Source organism: Loxodonta africana, chromosome 13, assembly GCF_030014295.1.
Source record: "Loxodonta africana isolate mLoxAfr1 chromosome 13, mLoxAfr1.hap2, whole genome shotgun sequence".
Classification (NCBI taxonomy): Eukaryota; Metazoa; Chordata; class Mammalia; order Proboscidea; family Elephantidae; genus Loxodonta; species Loxodonta africana.
Genome location: NC_087354.1, coordinates 49,523,284 through 49,543,845, shown reverse-complemented (window position 1 = coordinate 49,543,845; position 20,562 = coordinate 49,523,284). Strand labels below are relative to the sequence as shown.

The window sequence follows — 20,562 nt, the reverse complement described above, 5'->3', positions numbered from 1 at the left end:
GGGTGCCTCGGGGCAGCAGAGGGTGCTACGGAGCCCGAGGCATATCCCGCCCCCGGGGCTGCTCGCTCCGCCCCCCTGACGTATTTCCGCGTATCTGCCGCCACTGCTTGCTCCCATTGGCTGTTGGCGAGGCATGGGGCGGAGCCGAGGGGGGTGTGGCGAAGCGCCGCAGCCCGGGGGAGGCGGGGCGAGGCCTCCTTCCCGGCTCCTCCCCCGCCGTCCAGACACTCCCTGAGACGGCTGCGCGGCGCGGCTCGGAGCGCGGCTACGGCGGCGACTGCACGGTCTCCGGCTGCAGCTCGTGCGGGGCTCTGGTGTGCGCTCCGAGGGGCCGCTTCAGCCCGAGGGCCGGCTGACGGAGGGATAGAAGGAGGGAATCCCGCGCTGCCGAGACGCTCGCGCGCAGCCACTGCGCGCCGGCGGGGAAGCCCTTGGGCTCCCGGCACGCTGAGCCTAGCCTCAGGCGGGCAGGCGGGGTCCCCGAGGCAGGCTTGGGCCCCGGGCGCCGGAGGGCCCGAGCGGGCGCTCCTTCTGAAAACAGCCTCTGGCCCGCGGCCCAGATTTGGCCCCTGGGGTGCGGGCGCAGGGCAGCGCACAGGGAGGAAGCGAGAGGAGCCGCTCTCCGCCCGACTTGGAAGCGCCTTCCCTAGTCCAGAATGCCCAAGAAGAAGCCGACGCCCATCCAGCTGAACCCGGCCCCCGACGGCTCGGCGGTGAACGGGACCACCTCGGCGGAGTAAGTATGGGGTGGCGGCGGGCGCAGGAGCCGGGGCGCAGGGCGCCGGTCGACTTGGTCACGTACGTCTCGGGGTGGCGGGGGGCGAGCAACTCCCGGCCGCCGAGGTATCGGTGACTAAGCACTGATTGTGTTCCTGACCCAGACCAGTCACCCGGGCAGCCTCGGTTTCTCCTCCCTTCCTGACCCTTCCTGTCGTCCCTGGCTACTGGCCCCTCCCCTTTCCCCAAGAAAATCAAAGCTGGTTCATTCCCCCTCCCTGCGGCAGTTTCCTAAATGTGATCCACGGGGAGTCTGGCCTGTGACGGGAGAACGTTTGGAAAGAGTTACGATCGCATCTGTGCCTTTGAGAAGGGCTCCGGGAGGTGGGACCTGCGAGCATCACCTTCGTGCCTGACACCTGTGGGTCGGGAGTGGCTCTTTGGGGGCAGCTGCCTGAACCGCCTCGCGGCTTTTCCTTTGCCGACTTTAGAGGGTCCGGGGTTTTGGCCTCCTTCCTGTCCTGGGAACTGTCTTGCCTCCAAGGGAGCGCCTTTCCGCTTCATTCATTTATTCAACAAATTGTCTCTTCATCAGTGCCTTCCTTGGCTTTCCTTACTTCACCATAAGCCCTAAACTCCTGATTCGGGATGCGAACATCCTGACTATGGAGATCACACACAAGATGTTTCATATTTGCAGGTTCTGGTGTTGCTCACAGACCAGCACTTTTATTCATTAAATAAAGGTGAGGCTGTTGCCTGTTTCAGGGGGGTTCCTGAGCTCCCACAACTCTTTGGAGTCCTGGGTAAGGGACAAGACCTGTGAGGGAGAAAGACCTGCTGGCTGGAGAAATATCCAGAAAAGATAAGATTCTGAATCTTTTACATGAACACTCTAGACTTAAGGAAGCTAGCTGATACAATGAATAGAGTAGACCTGGACCTTCTGCCTTTGATGATTTCTGCAGCTTTCCTTCCTCTCCACCTAGATTTTAATAGCCTGGAGACCTGTGGACTTGGTGATTCTGCTCATCCCTGTAATAATCACAAGGCCAGTGACAGACCTGTGGTGTGCACTCAGCCAGGTTCCTCAGACCTGCTTTTTCTTTAGGCTCCCCTCAACACTGTTTTCTGCTTTATACATATTGACTTGTACAGGTCGTGAGTTGTATTTGCAAACTTGAATTCCGTTTTAGTGTACAGTGTTTGTCCTCTTAAGCTGACTGAAAGCCCCTCAAGGGCCTGGGGCCCTCGTTAGCCCTTACCATCTTCAGGACAGGTTTGACCAGACTGGATTCTGTCTGAATAGTGTGGCATGACCATCCTGCTATTTGATTGGGAGACGGGAACTGAGTAGAAGTACCTGTTGTCTTTCTGACACCACAGCTGTATTCTTTCAGGGGAGATGAATTTCATTAAAGGAGAACAGTAAAGGGAGGATAAAAAGAAGCCACCCAGGATTTGGTGGCAGAAAAAAAGTGGGTGGAACTGGGAGGCTCTCAGCAGTGGTTGAGAGGTTGACCTTTGAGTTAGCCTAGGTTTGAAGCCCGACCCTGTCACTTGTGGTTTTGTGACCTGGGACAAGTCTCTTAGCCTCTCTAAGGCTTAGGTTTGGGAGTAATAATAGAACCTACTTAGGGTAGTTGTGAAGATTAAATGAGGGAATGCATATAAAGCAATTGATACTTGGTAAGTCTTCATAAATGTGAGCTGCTGGTGCCTATGAGTCGGAATCGACTTGACGGCGGTAGGTTTGGTTTTCTTTTTTTTTTTTTGGTTTTGGTGCCTTTGTTACTGGGTACATGCCGAGAAGGCTAAATGAAACTGAAAGGTGATTTCCATTTCTGGTGGTGCCTGTGTGTGTTCAGGTGCCTTTGATCCTGGACAAAGGACTCTCTCCCCAGCTTAATTTTCTGTGCCCTCTGCATCTACCTCCATGACTCATTGCTGTGTTACAATAGGAGGCATCTTCGTGTAGGCTGCCTGAGACGAACAGGGACTGTTCCCCTACATTTCCTAGCACTAATGAAGGAAAAGCTATACCCACATCTTCACCTTTCACTCTTGAGAGTTTAGAGTTTTTCTTAAGCAAGGCTTCCCCTCTCTTGGTCTGCCAGCAGAAAGAACTCTTTTGTTCTCATGATTTCTCTGATTACCAGGGCACAGTTTTGCTCATTATCATACAATGTGAACTAAAGAAGAAGAAAAAAATCCGTTTAAAGTAAAGAATTCTTAGTACCAAACTGGCAAGGTTGCCTGTGCCACGTGGGTTCCTGGCCCCTTGGGAATTACTTCTAACTTAACATCCCACTCAGGAATGGAGCTGGGTTATACATGACCTGAAGTGTATGCTAGTTCTGGGGGTCCTTTAAGAAAAAGAATGTAAAAATATCTTCTGCAAGCTTTGCAAAAACGTGAGCATATTGTTAGGGTCTTAAGTGTTAGAATGAAATAAATTGGAAATATCACATCATCCCTCTGTTTAAAATGTTTTTGTGATTCCATTGCAGTTAGAGTAAAATACAACGGTGGTGTAAATGGTTAACCCACTTGGCTGCTAACTGAAAGATTGGTGGTTCAAGTCTTCGCAGAGGTGCTTCGGAAGAAAGGCCTGGTGACCTACTTCTGAAAAATCAGCCATTGAAAATCCTGTGGAGCACAGTTCTCGTCTGACACACGTGGGGTCACCATGAATCGAGGGCAGTGGGGTCGACTCTGGCAGTTGGTACATTGGGCTGTGAGACTCTGAGTGATTTGCCCGCTGCATCCCCTGCCTCCACCCCACCTCTTTGACCACATTTCCTGTCACTTCTTCCGCCACGCTGGCCCTCTTTCACTTCCTCCCTGGGATGATATATACTCCCTCCAGGCCCTTACACGTACCGTACTGTTCCCTTTGCCTGGAATGAATCATCCCTCTCTCTTCCCTTAGCTAGGGGGTAACAACCTTCATCCCCCTGCTTAAACGTCGTTTCTTCACAGATGTTCACAGACCACTTGATCTAAAATAGGTCCCTTTTTTTCATGCCACCTGATTTTTTTGATGACACTTATCACTGTCTGTAATTATTTACTAGGGCATTTAAAATATCTATCTCTACTATATACCATAGGAGCCCTGGTAGCACAGTGGTTAAAGAACTCTGCTGCTGACCAAAAGGTCGGCAGTTCAAATCTACCAGGCTCTCCTTGGAAACCCTATGGGGCAGTTCTACTCTGTTCTCTAGGGTCACTATGAGTCAGAATCGACTCAGTGGCAACAGGTTTGGCAGCATAGGGCTGCCTTTTTTTGACTCCCCTCTCTGTAAGTAATGCCTAGAACAGTACCTGGCACATAATGAGGGCACAGATGATTGTCGAAGGAATCATAAGCAAATGAAATTTCTAATATTTTCACAATGTCTTTAATAAACCCTTGTTACCTTCTCATTTTCATTTGTATTTTTCCCTTTATTCTCCACAATGCTTCCCATTTCTTTTCCTTTCACAGGCACCTACTCACCCACTCTAGAGAATTTAATTATAATGAGCTATAATCATCTTATAATTCGGCCCATTTGTTTGGGCACATGTGTACCCTCGGGAAATACATAGCATTGTTTTATGTTTCTGTGTGTAGTGTACTAAATGGTATTGTGCAGTAAACCCTGTAAATCTGCATCAGTCAGGATGGACTAGATTATACTGAAGTAACAAACAACCCCCAAATCTCAGTAGTTTAACATACTCTCATGACATCAGGGGTGTTCTGTTGATTGCTGGTCCACGGAGGCACCAGCTGTGAAACAAGCTTACATGAGAAGGGAACCTTGTGAACCGCATCTGGCTCTTATAGTTTCTCCCTAGAAGTGATATATGTCACTTTTGATATCACATATTGTTGACCAAAGCAAATCACGTGGCCATGCTGACCTTCAAAGGGGATAGGGAAGTATCAAAACCAAAACTAAACCCATTGCCGTTGAGTTGATTTTGACTCATAGTGACCCTATAGGACAGAGTAGAACTGCCCCATAGGGTTTCCAAGGCTGTAATCCTTACGGAAGCAGACTGCTACATCCTTCTGTGAAGTGCCTGGTAGTTTTGGACCATCGACCTTTCAGTTAGCAGCTGAACACTTAATCACTGTGCCACCAGGGCTCCTTAGGGCAAGTATGGTTCTGCCGTTTTCTTAGAAAGAGGAAAGCCAGGAATATTTGAACAGAAGCATTGATCCCTGCAAAATCTCGTGTCAGTTTCTTACCTTTTTTGCCAAACACCATGTTTTTGAGATCGATTTATGACACTATATGTGTAACTAAGTTGATAATTTCTCTTGGCTGCAGTCATATGCACGTACCACATTTTACTTATTTATTCCCCTAGAATTAGACATTGTTGTTGCTTCCAACACTTTGCTGCCTTGAACAGTGCTGCCATAATCATTTTTGTACACATCTCCTTTTAGACTCTTGTGAGTTCCCTGTGGGATGTATTCAGAAGTGGAATTGCTGGGTCTTAAGGTGCCCTCTTCTTCCAAGATGAGACACGTATTTAATCTTTTTTCTTATTTTATTTATTTTGTTGTTGTTGAGAATCCTTATAGCAGAACATACACCAGTTCAATAGTTTCTACACGTACAATTCAGTGACATTGATTACATTCTTCAAGTTGTGCAGCATTCTCACCTCCTTTTCTGAATTGTTCCTCCCCCATTAACATAAACTCAATGCACCCCTAAAGTTCCTAGCTAATCTTTAGAGTTGCTGTTACTAATTTGATCCTACATAGATAGTTTTTAAAAGAACACAGTGCCCAAAGTACCACATTCTTTTCTCATTAAGCTAAACTATTATTTGGTTTAAAGAAAAGTTTAGGGCATATTTTTGGTTTACAGGTTAAAGATTATCTCAGGGAGATAGTTTCAAGGGTTCATCCGGCCTCAATAGCTCAAAGTTTCTCTTTGTTTTTATTTTATTATTATTATTGTGCTTCAGTTGAAGGTTTACAGAGCAAATTAGTTTCCCATTCAATAGTTTATACACAAATTGTTTTATGACATTCATTGCCATCCCTACAATGCATCAGCACTCCCACCATTACCATCCTGAGTTTCCATGTCCATTAGTCCGGTTTTGCTGCCTTCTTTCCTTTGCTTTTGGGCATATGTTGTCCTTTTGGTCTCCCATAGATGATTGTTCTAAGGAGCCCTTTCCTCATGTGTGTTATTGTTTATTTATAGGCCTGTCTATTATTTGGCTGAAAGGTGATCTCTGGGAATGGCTTCAGTTCCAAGTTAGAACAGTGTCTAAGGGCTGTAATCTCAGTCCATCTAGTCTCTCAGACCAGTAAATCTGGTCTTTTTTATGAATTTGAATTTTGTTCTACATTTTGGTTTTTTTTTTTTAGTTCCCACTCTAAGTGGGACCTTCTGTTGTGATCCTGGTCAGAGCGGTAGGTAGTGGTAGCTGGGCACCATCTAATTTTTCTGGTCTCAGGCTGGTAGAAGCTGTGGTTCCTGTGGTCCATTAGTCCTTTGGACTGTTTCCTTGAGTCTTTGGTTTTCTTCACTTTCCTTTGCTCTGGAGTGAAAAAGACCAGTAGTTGTGTCTTAGATGGCCACTGACAAGCTTTTAAGACTCCACATGCTACTCACCAAAGTAGGATGTAGAATGTTTTCTTTATGAACTATGTTATGCCAGTTGACCTAGCTGTCCCTCTGGGACTATGGTCCTTAGCCCTCATGCCCAATAACTCAGTACCACGAGGTGTTTGGTTATGTCTAGTATGTTTCCATGACTGTACCCGCTGTGTGCTCTGTTATACAAATGAATATACATGCAGCACATACGAATATATGTGTAGAAATGTCCATAGCCAAACCTGTCTGTGCACGTGGGTGCACTCCCATACACCATCCCACACCTATTTGGCATACATTCTCTTTGTTTTTTTTTTTTAAGTCGTTTTTATTGTGCTTCAGGTGAAAGTTTATAAATCAAGTCAGTCTCTCACATATAAACTTATATACACCTTAGTACGTACTCCCACTTACTCTCCTCCTAACGAGTCAGCCTGCTCTCTCCTTCCAGTCTCTCCTTTCGTGACCGTTTTGCCAGTTTCTAACCCCCTCTACCCTCCAGACAGGAGATGCCAACACAGTCTCAAGTGTCCACCTGATGCAAGTAGCTCACACCTCATCAGCGTCTCTCTCCAACCCATTGTCCAGTCCAATCCATGTCTGATGAGCTGACTTCGGGAATGGTTCCTGTCCTGGGCCAACAGAAGGTTTGGGGACCATGACTGCCGGGATTCTTCTAGTCTTTTTGTTTTTTAAAGAACATACTTTTTTTTTTTTAATTTTTGTTGTGTTTTAAGTGAAAGTTTACAAATCAAGTCAGTCTCTCATACAGAAATTTATATACAACTTGTTATATACTTCTAACTGCTCTCCCCCTAATGAGACAGCACACTCCTTCCCCTGACTCTCTATTTTCGTGTCCATTCAGCCAGCTTCTGACCCCCTCTGCTCTCTCATCTCCCTTTCAGACAGCAAATGCCAACATAGTCTCATGTGTCTACTTGATCCAAGAAGCTCATTCTTAAGCAGTATCATTTTCTATCCCATTGTCCAGTCCAATCCCTGTCTGAAGAGTTGGCTTTGGGAATGACCCCTGTCTTGGGCAAACAGAAGGTCTGGGGACCGTAACCTCTCGGGTCCTTCTAGTCTCAGTCAGACCTTTAAGTCTGGTCTCTTTACGAGAATTTGGGGTCTGCATCCCGCTGCTCTCCTGCTCCCTCAAGGGCTCTCCGTTGCACTCCCTGTCAGGGCAGTCATCGGTTGTAGCTAGGCATCATCTAGCACTTCTGGTCTCAGGCCGATGCAGTCTCTGGCTTATGTGGTCCTTTCTGTCTCTTAGGCTCGTAATTACCTTGTGTCTTTGGTGGTCTTCATTCTCCTTTGCTCCAGGTGGGTTGAGACCAATTGATGCATCTTAGATGGCCACTTGCTAGCATTTAAGATCCCAGAAGCCACTCTCCAAAGTAGGATGCAGAATGTTTTCTTAATAGATTTTATTATGCCAATTGACTTAGATGTCCCCTGAAACCATGGTCCCCAAACCCCCGCCCCTGCTACGCTGGTCTTCGAAATGTTCAGTTTATTCAGGAAATTTCTTTGCTTTTATTTTAGTCCAGTTGTGCTGACCTTGCCTGTATTATGTGTTGTCCTTCCCTTCACCCAAAATAATTCTATCCACTATCTATCCAGTGAAAACCCCTCTCCCTCCCTCCCTCCCTCCCTCCGGTAACCATCAAAGAATATTTTCTTCTCTAAACAGAGAAGAAACAGTTATTATAATAGTGGTCTTATACAATATTTTTCCTTTTGCAACTGACTAATCTCACCAGCATAATGCCTTCCAGATTCCTCCATGTTATGAAACGTTTCACGGATTCATCATTGTTCTTTATCGATTCGTAGCATTCCATCGTGTGAATATACCATAATTTATTTATCCATTCATCCGTTGATGGGCACCTTGGTTGCTTCCATCTTTTTGCTGTTGTAAACAGTACTGCAGTGAACATGGGTGTGCATGTATCTGTTTGTGTAAAGGCTCTTATTTCTCTAGGATGTATTCCAAGGAGTGGTAATTCTATTTCTAGTTTTTTAAGGAGGTGCCAAATGGATTTTCAAAGTGGTTGTACCATTTTACATTCCCACCAGCAGTGTAGAAGTGCTCCAGTCTCTCCACAACCTCTCCAGCATATATTATTTTGTGTTTTTTGGATTAATGCCAGCCTTATTGGAGTGAGATGGACTCTCATTAGAGTTTTGATTTGCATTTCTCTAATGGCTGATGATTGTGAGCATTTCCTCATGTATCTGTTAGCTACCTGAATGTCTTCTTTAGTGAAGTGCCTGTTCATCTCCTTTGCCCATTTCTTAACTGAGTTGTCTTTTTGTAGTCGAGTTCTTGAAGTGTCATGTAGATTTTAGAGATCAGACGTTGATCGGAAGTGTCATAGCTAAAAACTTTTTCCCAGTCTGTAGGCAATCTTTTTACTCTTTTGATGAAGTCTTTGGATGAGCATAGGTATTTGGTTTTTAGGAGCTCCCAGGTATCTAGTTTCTCTTCTGCATTGTTAGTAATGTTTTGTATACTGTTTATGCCATGTATTAGGGCTGCTAGCGTTGTTCCTATTTTTTTTTCCATGATCTTTATCGTTTTAGATTTTGTATTTAGGTCTTTGATTCATTTTGAATTAGTTTTTGTGCATGGTTTGAGGTATGGGTCTTGCTTCATTTTTTTTTTTGCAGATGGATAGCCAGTTATGCCAGCACCATTTGTTAAAGAGACTGTCTTTTCCCTATTTAACTGACTTTGGGCCTTTGTCAAATATCAGCTGCTCGTATGTGGATGGATTTATGTCTGGATTCTCAATTCTGTTCCATTGGTCTGCGTGTCTGTTGTTGTACCAGTACCAGGCTGTTAAAGAATGCTTTTAATCTCCATAAGGAGAAGCCTGAGCAGAGTAGAATCACGGTCGAGACAGCAGACTTCCCTGTTTCTTTGACAGTAGGCCAGTCCTCTGTACTTTCCTAGTTTCCTTATTTGTAAAGGATATGGATGATAATGGTTTCCAAAATCTTTACTATTGCCTACAAGGCCCTACCTGATAAGGTCCTTTGTTTTCTACCACTGTCCCTTTAACCACCACACTGTCCCCTGTCCCCAGTGCTGCCTTGTAGCAGGCAGGACACTTCCTGCCTCAGAGCCTTTGCATTTGCCACTCCCTCTGCTTGGAGTACTAGTCTCCGAAATACTCACATGAATTTCTCCCTCTCTTCCTTCAGAGGAGGCAGTCCTTGGTCCCTCTATCTGATATAGAGCTCCCTAACATTCTCTACCTCTTCTGCCCTATATTTCATCATAGCACTTACCACTACCTGACATTGCATTGTATATGTATTTATTATCCCCCCCAACACACACTAAAATGTAGGCTTCATGAGGATAGGGGCTCTGCTTTGTTCCTTGCCCAATGCATAGAACAGTATCTGGCACACAGTAGGTACTCAACAACAGTTCCTACTTCAGAGGAGTACTGTGAGGATGAAACAAGGTGACATAAAAGTACTTTGAAGGCTGTAAGGTACCAAATACACTTAAAAAACCAAATCAAACCCAGTGCCGTCGTGTCGATTCCGACTCATAGCAACCCTATAGGACAGAGTAGAACTGCCCCATAGAGTTTCCAAGGAGCGCCTGGTAGATTCGAACTGGTGACCCTTTGGTCAGCAGCCGTAGCACTTAACCACCGCGTCACCAGGGTTTCCCCAAATATACTTAGGAGGGTGCATTGCTTGGCCTTGATAGTGTCTATGGATTTTGAATTTTGTGCTGTTTCTTGTAACCATGAAACACTCAGACTTACCTAATTATTGCACTCAGAGCATAGTTCATAGCATCAGCAGTTCTCTTCTGGCCTTTCTGTGATGCTCACCATGGTAACAAGGAGCTTTTGAAGTGGTTTTAGACCAATTGTGTAGTTTCGAACTTGGATGCTTCTATTGGGTCATTAAAACTGTAAGTACTTGATGCTGCCTTTTGAAAACAGCCTGAAGTGAAAAGTAATGTCTGCTGAGGCCCTTGTCTTTGGGAAGATCTCTGCAGCAGATACAGAAATGGCAGAGAGATTCACAGAGATGACTCGGCCTTAGGCAAGGAGACGTGTGGCGCTCTTGTTTGAACAAGAGAATTCTGCTTTCACTTATTTCTGCACCTTTGAAAGAAAGGGAGAGGATACTTTAGTAGAGTAGCCATTGGCCCTGTCTTGCTTGTCCAGCTTGCTTTTCCTCTACTTGGCACTCACCTGTTGTCGTCCACACTGGCCAACTCCTTGAGACTGCTTGACAGCCCTCTCCTTGCCTCCATCATAAAAAAAAAAATCCATCATACTGCTCCTTATCTCTGCCTGGTCTTGCTCACATGGTCTCCTTTGTCTGGAATGTCATCTTCCACTTTCCTTTGTGATGTAATTTTTGTTTTGTAATCTGCCACTGCAGTTTAACCCCTATGAGGGCAGGGACCGTGCCTGGCTTGTGTATTGATATCTCCCCAGCATCTGGTACACTTTCTGGAATGAATGAATCTTGGCTATCTTTCAAGATCCAGCTCAAAGCTCGTCCCTCACATAGCCTTTTCCGAGCAACTCTGTGCCTTGCTAGCGGGACCTGAGTTCTAGACTTAGTTATGCCACTTCTTAATTATGTTACCTTGGACAAGTCACTTAACTTCAGTGAGCCTCAGTTTTCCTCATTAGAAAAGTAGGGATGATAATGTTACAGTCCTGTGAGGGAAGTAGGCTGGATGAACATCACTCAGTGGAGTAATGTATATGAAAGCACTATATGATCACTGAAGTGCCATCCAAATGGGAAGTATTGTTGCCAGCTTTTGATTTCTTCCTTCTCAAAAAGCTGTTATCTTGTTCTTGATAGCAAATTGGAAACGTTGATAAATGTTGATTTGGACATTTCATATGCTGCCTCTCCTTCAAAATCTCGCCCAAACCTATATCTAATCAAGCCTTGAGACGTAGCTTCCAATTTACAGCAAGTACAGAACAGAGAAACAAGCTAAATGATGCCTGGAGGAAACAGACAAATCCAGAATGTAGAGCATTCTCTAAGACAGCTGACCATTCTCTTACAAAAAGTCAATGTCACGGGGGAATAAGAAACTGAGACATGCTGACCAAATGTAATGCGTGAACCTTGATTGGATCCTGGATCAAAAATGAAACAGCTATAAAATGCATTCTTGAGACAGTTGGAGGAATTTGAATAGACAATTATTGTTAATTAAAAAAAATTTTTTTTTTATTGTGCATTAGGTGAAGGTTTACAGAGCAAATGAGTTTCCCATTCAGTAGTCGTGCATGAAGTGTTCCATAACACTGGTTTCAGTCCCCACAATGTGTCAGCACTCTCCCCATTCCTGTCCTAGATTCCTGTTTCCTTTTGTCCTGATTCTTGTCCCTTCCTGCCTTCTCATCTTTGCTTTTGGCCAGATGTCTCCGTTTGATCTCATATAATTGATTGTTCTAAGGGGCACGTTCCTCTCGTGTTTTAGATTGTTTATATTATGGGCCTGTCTGTGGTTTGACTGAAAGGTGGTCTCTGGGAATGGCTTCAGTTCCAGGTCAGAAGGGTGTCTTAGGGCCATAGTCACAGGGGCTCCTCCAGTCTCTTATCAGACCAGTAAGTTTGGTCTTTTTTGTGAATTTGATTTTTTTTTTTCCTATAGTTTTTCTCTTGCTGTGTCCAGGACCCTCTGTTGTGATCCCAGTCAGAGTGGTGGGTGGTGGTAACTGGGCACTATCTAGTTCTTTTGGGCTCAGGCTGGTGGAGGCTGTGGTTCATGTGGCCCATTAGTCTTTTGGACTAATATTTTCCTTGTGTCTTTGCTTTTCTATACTCTCCTTTTGCTCTGGATGGTGAGAGACCAATATATTGTTAATTTTTAGGTGTAATAATGGTATGATTATCTGGAAGAATCTTTTAATTCATAGGTGATGAATACAACTTACTTTCAAATGGTTTAGGAAGAAAAGTGTATATATTTATACAGACATAGCTAATAAAGCACATGGGGCAAAATGTTCACCATCGTTAAATTTAGTTGACTATGCTTTTCACTGTTTTATTATTTTGATTTTTCCATATGTTTGAAAGATTTCATAATAAATTTGCAGATACCCAAAGAACAAGATCCACTCCAAGCCATATGTCCTTTTTTTTTTTTGTCAGCTCACATTTGCTTTTGCCTTTCCCTAAATCCTTTTGTACTTCTTCGATGTTGTGTAATAAACATCATAGTAAATGTAATCTCCTTTTTTAATGACTCCATTTTACTACTTTATGACATTACTATGTATTACTTTCTTGTTACTAAATGTTTCTTATGTGTCTTCCCCCCCATCTTGGTTATTAGGGACCATACCTGTTTGTACCCTTGAGTCTATGACACTGCTGATACAGTAAACCATTGTTTGTAGAACTGAGACAGAAATACACTGTTGTCTTTTCTTTAGTTGGAGGCTCTGCCTCTAGAAGGACAAAACCAAAACAATGTTCAAACAAACAAAAAAATGCTTTCCTAGCATTTCTCCATATGAAGTGGCAGTTATTGCCCCCACATCCACACAAAGCACAGCCCAGGCAGTGGTTAATCTTTTACTATTATTATTAATTTATTAATACTCATGGTTACCATATATTACAGGGAAAAGATACAGATTAAAATCAGCCCAGGGAAGAAGCACATAGGGGAGAGTCTAAGAGGGTTCCAGAACCAAATGGGAGCATCCATTGTCTTAACCCCAGGGAGTCAGGACGGGTTATTTCCCTAGTGTCAGTGTGTGACAACAGGCACAGAGTATTGCCAACCAGGGAAGCTCACCCAAGCCTAAGTGTTCAGATTTTGTATTGGGGCTCCATTACAAAGGCACGATTGACTGACTGGCCACATGGTTGACCTTGGTCTCCAGGTCTTCTGATACTGCTGACCCAGAGCCCCCACACTGTTGTCATATTATTGATCTTTTTGACATGGCCATCCCTGACCCTAAGGCTTTCAGTGGTGGTCAGCCCTGTCCTAAATCACATTGTTAATCCATTGTGACCCAAAGCCTGCAGGCAAACAAGGAATGAGGTGAATCTTTTTGACATATTGAGAAAACAAGACCAGTGTCTTAGCCATCTAGTGCTGCTTTAACAGAAATACCACAAGTGGATAGCTTCCAAAAAGAGAAATTTATCCTCTCATAGTCTAGTAGACTAGAAGTCCAAATTCAGGCCATTAGCTTCAGGGGAAGGCTTTCCCTATCAGCTCTGGAGGCAGGTGCTTGTCATCAGTCTTGCCCTGGACTAGGAGCTTCTCTGTGCAGGAACCCTGGGTCCAAAGGACACGCTCTGCTCCCAGCACTGCTTTTTTGGTGGTATGAGGTCCCTACCTCTCTGCTTGCCTCCCTTTTATCTCTTGTAAAATAAAAGGTGGTACAGGCCACACTTTGGGGAAACTCCATTTACACTGGATCAGGGATGTGACCTGAGCAAGGGTGTTACGTCCCACATTAATCCTCTTTAACTACAGGCAGAGGTTATGAATTATAACACATAGGAAAATCACAAAATGGAGGACAGCCACACAATACTGGAAGTCATGGCCTAACCAAGTTAACACATGTTTTTGGGGGACACAATTCAATCCATGACGACTGGTAAACCCATAGGCTGGGGAGAAGATGAGGCGAGCCTGTTGCTGTTGTTGTTACTTGCTGTCAAGGTAATTCTGGCTCATGGTGACTCTGTAGGGATTTCAAGGCTTCTGAAAGGTCATGGTGACTCTGTGACCTTTCAGAAGCCAGATCACCAGGCTTGTCTTCTGAGGTACCTCAGGGTGGGTTCAAACCGCCAACCTTTTGGCCAGTAGACTAGCGCTTAACCGTTTGTGCCATCCAGGGACCTTTAGAAGAAAACTTAGGATCCCACTTTTTTTTCTGTTGTTCATTTCCAGGCACTGCCAGTTTTGAAAAAAAATCGTCTTGTCCTCTTACTGCCACGTGATTTTGTTTTTTTACTCCAGGTCCTATGCCCTGGTTTTGTTGCCGAAAAGCCCAGGAGGGCTGTGCAGGTCTACTGTACCTGTTTACTAAGTTTACCCCTCCCAGAATGAAAGGCATTTTGTTTTAAATTAGCAGGTGTTTTCTGGATCCTGATGCAGGGCTGGCCGCTAAAAATGCTGACCCCGCTTCCGATTACTCTTGCTCTTGCTTGCGTTGCTCCCCCGGGGGCATCTGACTTTGAAGTCAGTGAGGAGTCAGATTAGGAAGAGGTTACATGGAGGTTGAAGAAAAAGTGGACAGGGGTAGAGTGACCCCTTTTTCCTCCCCACTTCTTTGAATGTTTGCCTGCTTACAGCAACTTTTAAACATTTTTGAAGTGAGCATTTCATAAAGAAAGAACCCACTGACATTAAATTTTCCAGTTTAACTTTTGAGTATTCCATTATATACATTTTGAGATAGTTAAATTGGTGGATACATTCATTTTTTCCCCCCAGATTTTTCCAGATGGCCATCATCTTCATGCTTGTCATTTGTATTGGCTGCAGAGTAGAGTCTGATAGGGTCCAGCTAAGCAAATGACACTGTTTGTGGGTTGTTTCTGTGGCTTCCAGGTTTTTATTCTTTATTCATACTCTTGTAAATGTTTTCTAACCAAATTGTTTTGTTTTGCTTTTAAATGAATTCAGCCATCATGTCAGAGGCAATGAACCATGTTACTGCTGTCGTTATGTATTAACAGAATATGTTCCAAAAAATTGACCTGATTTACAATGTATGTTGCAACAGTTTTCTCAAGCAGCAGGAAGGTTTTTTTCTTTTTAAGTTTAGTGTTTTTGATTGCTTAATAGGCAATTGTCTTAGTTATCTAGTGCTGCTATAATAGAAATACCACAAGTGGATGGCTTTAACAAAAAAACTTATTCTCTCACAGTCCAGGAGGCTTTATGTCGGAATTCAGGCTGCCAGCTCCCAGGGAGTGCTTTCTCTGTCTGTCGGTTCTGGGGGAAGGTCCTTGTCACCAGTCTTCCCCTGTTCTACGAGTTTCTCAGCGTAGGGACCCTGAGTCCAAAGGACACACTCTGGTACCAGAGCTTCTTTCTTAGGGGCATGAGGTCCCTCTCCTCTCTGCTCACTTGTTTCTTTTATATCTGAAAAGAGATTGACTCAAGGTACAGCCTAATTCTGTAGATTGAGTCCTGCCTCATTAACATAACTGCCTCATTAAACATCATGGAGGTTCACATTTACAACACATAGGAGAATCACATCAGATGACAAAATGGTGACAACCATACAGTAATGGGAATCATGGCCTTGTCAAGTTGACACATTTTGGGGGGCCACAATTCAGTCCATAACAGCAATGTAAGGGCTCTTTTAAAGGTCAATCAGCTTTGCTTTAGTTGTCAGCTACGCTGTGTTTTTTCAAATGGATTGTTACCTGTGTTTCATCAGTTCAGGTCACACTAGCATTTATCGAATGCTTGGTGAATGTAAGTCTCCATGTTGGGTGCTGCAAGTGGGTGACTCAAAGATAAGTAAGATTATCTCTGCCTCCCAAGGATCTTAAAATCTCAAGAAGGAAGTCTTGAGAAGGAGACAAGTGGCTGTAGAGTAAGAAAAGTGCCTGCAAAGGAGAGGTACAAAGAAAGTATTGTTGGACTTACTCAGAGGGGAAGGCACATCCAGGGGGGATTACGAGAGGCTTCTCGGAGGAGATGCCATTTGAGCTGGGTCTCGAAGGATGGCTAGCATTTCCACAGGAATGGGGGAGGGCGTGGCAGGAAGCAACCTCAGGATGAGCAGCTTCACACAAGTGGGAAAGCTGGCTTTGTGCAGTGGTGACAGTCAGCAGTTCAGGGTGCCTGGTGCATCCCTGCAGGTGTCTGGAGATGAAGCCGGAGAGGTAGGCTGGGACGACTGTGGTGCCAGGCTGAACATTTTGTACTTTGTCGTATGCAAACTTTTCTTCCTTTCTGACTGTTTTTGGTGGCTATGTCTAAATAGTTCTTAAAGGCTTTGTATTTTAAAGTTCTGTAGATTATATGGTTACTATGTTGTCCCATTGTGGCATTTTCCTTTTACATGGTATTAAAAAAAAATAAGGGGGAAAAAAAAACAACAACTTTTAGTATCTTCAAAAGCATGTCTTTTGTACAGGACAGGCTTTTTTTCTTCAGCAGTTAGGCATCTATCATTTCTTCACAGCTAGCAGGAGTATGTGGCTTCGTATTCTTCTAGCCCTTTCTCTCTCTTATGTTTTTAACTCTTTGTCCCATCTGGAATTAATTGAAGTATTTGGTGTGGGGAGCGGGTCTGCTAATTTTTCTCTACATGAGATCTAGTATCTTACTGGAGTTTATTAAATATGATTTATTAACCTATTTGTTGTATTTTCAGGCTCACCTTGGTTTTATTTTGATCTGTTCCTAAAATTTCTTTTTTACCTGCTCTTACGTAGTTCTGATAGTCATACGTATTTGGTAAGGTTAAAAAAAACTTTTAAATATCTTATGGTGTATCTTTCAATTTATTCATGCCTTCCTCTATTTCTATTGTTAAGGTGTTACAGTTTCTTCTGAGTATTCGTGTCCTGAGTTAATATTTCAAATACTTCACATTTTGATGCTGTTGTGATTGAAATTTTTCTCATTTGCCTTTTCCATTTTGACTGGTTTGATTTTTATGAATTGTTTGTATTCTGCAGCTTTGTTAAAACTAGTATAAAACCAAACCGGATCCATTGCCATCGAGTCGATTCTAACTCACAGCAAGGAGTTAGAACTGCCTTGTAGGGTTCCTGTGGAGTGGCTGATGGATTCAAACTGCTGACCCTTTGGTTAGCAGCCAAGCTCTTAACCACTGCACCACTAGGGCTCCAAAGCTAGCATATGTAGTGTTTTTTAAAAAACTAAACATATATATATATATAATCTAGCTTTACTAGTGTCATCTGCAAAAAATGGTAACTTTCTTCTTACAATACCTTATATAGCTTTCTCGTGTTGAGTTCTCTATCAATTCTTGTGTTTCAGGGGAACAGTATTAAGTATACCAAGGGCTATCCAAGGACATTTTGGACCAGGGACTTTTTGCTCTCTCCAAAGAACTATGAAAATAGGAAGCAGCTGCCCAGCTTTATAGATGCAGAGCCTAGTAGGGCTGAATGGGACCTAAAAGATCCTCTAGTTACATACCTTCATTTGAGAGATGAAGAAACCAGACCTGGAGAGACGAAGGAACTTGCAAACATTCACATGGCTGTAGTGGAAGGAGGTAGTTGAACATTTATCCCGACTCAGATTTTCTTATGTGTTTATATTACATGTTTCCATTTGGGACACTTACTTGGTTTGAAAAATTTCCAAGGTTACCCAGCACAGAATTTGGGTAACTCTGCCCAATGTCCTAAAATAAAATTATTTTCAAATAATAATCTGAAGCCCTGGGAAAGGTATCCTTGTCCTCTTAGGTGGTTGAGGGAGAAGGGAGGAAGGAAATGGGGGGGAGGAAAAGGTATTTTAGTCCAGGATCCTTAGTAGGAGGGGCTATTTTTAAGCTTCATAATGTCAGTTTTAAAAGCAGTAGTTTTCAAAATAACCACAGACAAAAGTCCCCTTGAAATGAATGCTTTTTTAGAATTGACCTATTTTGAGTTTAACTGTTTACCAGGAACTGTTAAGAATCTTGAATGCTCTTCAGTGCATTTTCTTTTCAGACAAAGTTGGCAATTGATTTGAGTGAGTAACCCATCCGGGTTCCAGGTTGAGATTAAATCTTGGGATTTAGGGAGTTGTAGGGAGAAGATATGGCTAATGAGCCAGTCCTGTTGTCATACTTAGAGGTTTGTCTGGATCCGGGTTAATTATGTTCTCTTTTTTATTGAGGTATAACTTTACATGCCCAAGTTAGTTTAAAAAACAAAAACTGAGAACAGACTCTCACCACGTCTGAGAATCCAGATTGAAAATTACTTGCCCTGTTTGCACTTCTCTTTAGTAAATAGTCCTTCAAGAATGTTCTTGTTGGGGAGGCATCAGAAGTTAATAGGAATTCCGAGCTAACTGTAAACCTTTTGCCTAATGGCTTACTCGAATTCAGACTGAAATCCTACCAAAATGCCAGCCACCCTGAGTTTCATGTCCTCTCTCTCTTGGAGCTTGTGGAATGGTGGGGAGACCGGAAGAAGAGAGCAGCTTAACATTGCAATAATTATTAATAATAGAAATTTTATCGTATGTATCTCAGGCATGGAGCCCTGGTGGCGAAATGGTTAAGAATTTGGCTGCTAACCAAAAGGTCGGCAGTTTGAATCCACCAGCTGCTCCTTGGAAACCCTATGGGGCAGTTTTACTTTTTTATAGGGTTGCTATGAACTGGAATCCACTCGACACCAACGGGTTTGGTTTGGTTTAGTTTTTGTTTATCTTAGGTATTCGTTTGTGTCCACTGCTAAAACCTGGTCATTGGAGCCATGGAAAATCTCCATCCACTAGAAGAAGGACTAATGGAACACTTAGGCAGGCTCTTAACACATTATACTAATTTAGAAGATTGCAACATTTTTTGTCATGTTCCTGGAACATTCCTTCTAAAACAATCCCTTCGGTTTTGTTTTGGTTAACTAAACTAATAATGAGTTAGCCATAAATGTAGCTTGTTGCATCTCTTTTTCTAAGTATTCTAAATCACTGAGCTAATGGAGGAAAAAAAAAAAAAAGAAGGTCCTAAAGCATTTCCAAATAAAAAAAGAAGTCCTAAAATATTTATTTGGGGAAGTCAAGGGGAGAGTTAGTGAGGAAAGTACCAGAAACCACTGACAGGTGTTCTGGTTGCATTGAACACAGTTTCAGCTTGATGTGAAATCACAGAGGGGAAGCATTTTGTGAATTCCTGAGGGACAGTGTAAGGTGGAGGGGTCACAGGGTAAGCGGAAATCGGCGGTTCCGGAGGTACAGAGATCTTGGGTTACTGGAGGCTCGCCCACAGCTGAGGACCCGGAAAAGTTCCTGAGCGAGCTGCTCTCTTGATAAATAAAGGCTGCATCTGTGGCTGCATTGTAGGACCGCAGCTGTTGACCTGTGGTGTGATAATTAAGTATGGATTCTAGCGCAGGAAGGAACTGTCGGATGAAGTCAGGAAACATGAAACTTTTATCCCTGAAGGACATCATCATTGGAAAAAAAATAGCTACCATTTATTAAAGGCCTATTCTTGTCTCTTTACTTCCATTGTCATGAATTTTAACTACAATTCTGCAAGAAAGATAGTAGTATTCTATGGTACCAGTTGCCTCTGTGTATGAAGTTGACTCCGACTCATGGCAGCCCCATGTGTGTCGGAGTAGAACTGTGCTCCATAGGGCTTTCAATGGCCAGTTATTGGAATTAGATCACCAGGCCTTTATTCTGAGGCACCTCTGGGTATACTTGAACCTCCAACTTTTCATTTGGCAGCCAAGAGTATTAACAGTTTGAACCACGCAGGGACTCAATTCCATTGTTCAAATAAGGAAAATGAAGCTCCGAGAGGTTAAATAATTTGCACAACTAGTAAGTGGTAGAGCTCACATATGCCTTGCTCTAACACTAATGCATTTCCCATGTGGCCCTCGCAAGACTGCATAAAATGCGAGAGGTCTTTCTAATGCTGTTCTGTCCAGAAATGGTAGCCACTAGCCACATGTGGCTGTTTAAATTTTAAAATTAAATAAAATTAAAAAACCACTTCTTAAGTTGTACTAGCCACATTTCAAGGGCTCAATGGGCATATATGTCCAGTGGCTACTGTATTGGACAGCACAAAATAAAACAATTCCATCATTGCAGAAAGTTCTACTGGACAGTGCTGGTTCAGAGGCTATTCAATCTTGCCCTTTTGTTTATTTATTTTTGCCATTTTTATTTTGCAAAGGCGAAAATGAGGGACGAAGAGAGGAAGTAACTTGCTCAGCACCGTACATTTAATTAATCTAGGCCTTTGGACTGATGGTCTGGTGGCTTTTCCCATGTCCCATGTTTCCCCTTAAAAGAAGTGAACTGAATGGAGATGAGTAAAAGAAGTGACTCCTTCAGTCCCCCAGCTGTGCCCAGCCTTTAGACTCTCCCAGACCACAGCCCTGTGTTTTCCTGAGTTCAGAGGGCATGTGGGAATTAGTTTCTCCCAGGAAATGAAAGATGCCTGTTGGAAAGGAATTCCATGCTTAATGGATGAAACAGCACTTTGAT

At 43.4% G+C, this 20,562-nt stretch overlaps 1 protein-coding gene across 1 annotated transcript in view; it reads left to right on the top strand.

Moving 5' to 3' along the window:
• Window positions 1-266: 266 nt before the first annotated feature.
• Window positions 267-20,562, top strand: part of MAP2K1 (mitogen-activated protein kinase kinase 1) — a 96,710-nt gene continuing 76,414 nt past the window's right edge. Inside the window, exon 1 of the mRNA XM_064267376.1 lies at window positions 267-736. Coding sequence (XP_064123446.1) covers window positions 657-736 — 80 coding nt within the window. The 5' untranslated portion in view covers window positions 267-656. The remainder of the gene's footprint in view (window positions 737-20,562) is intronic.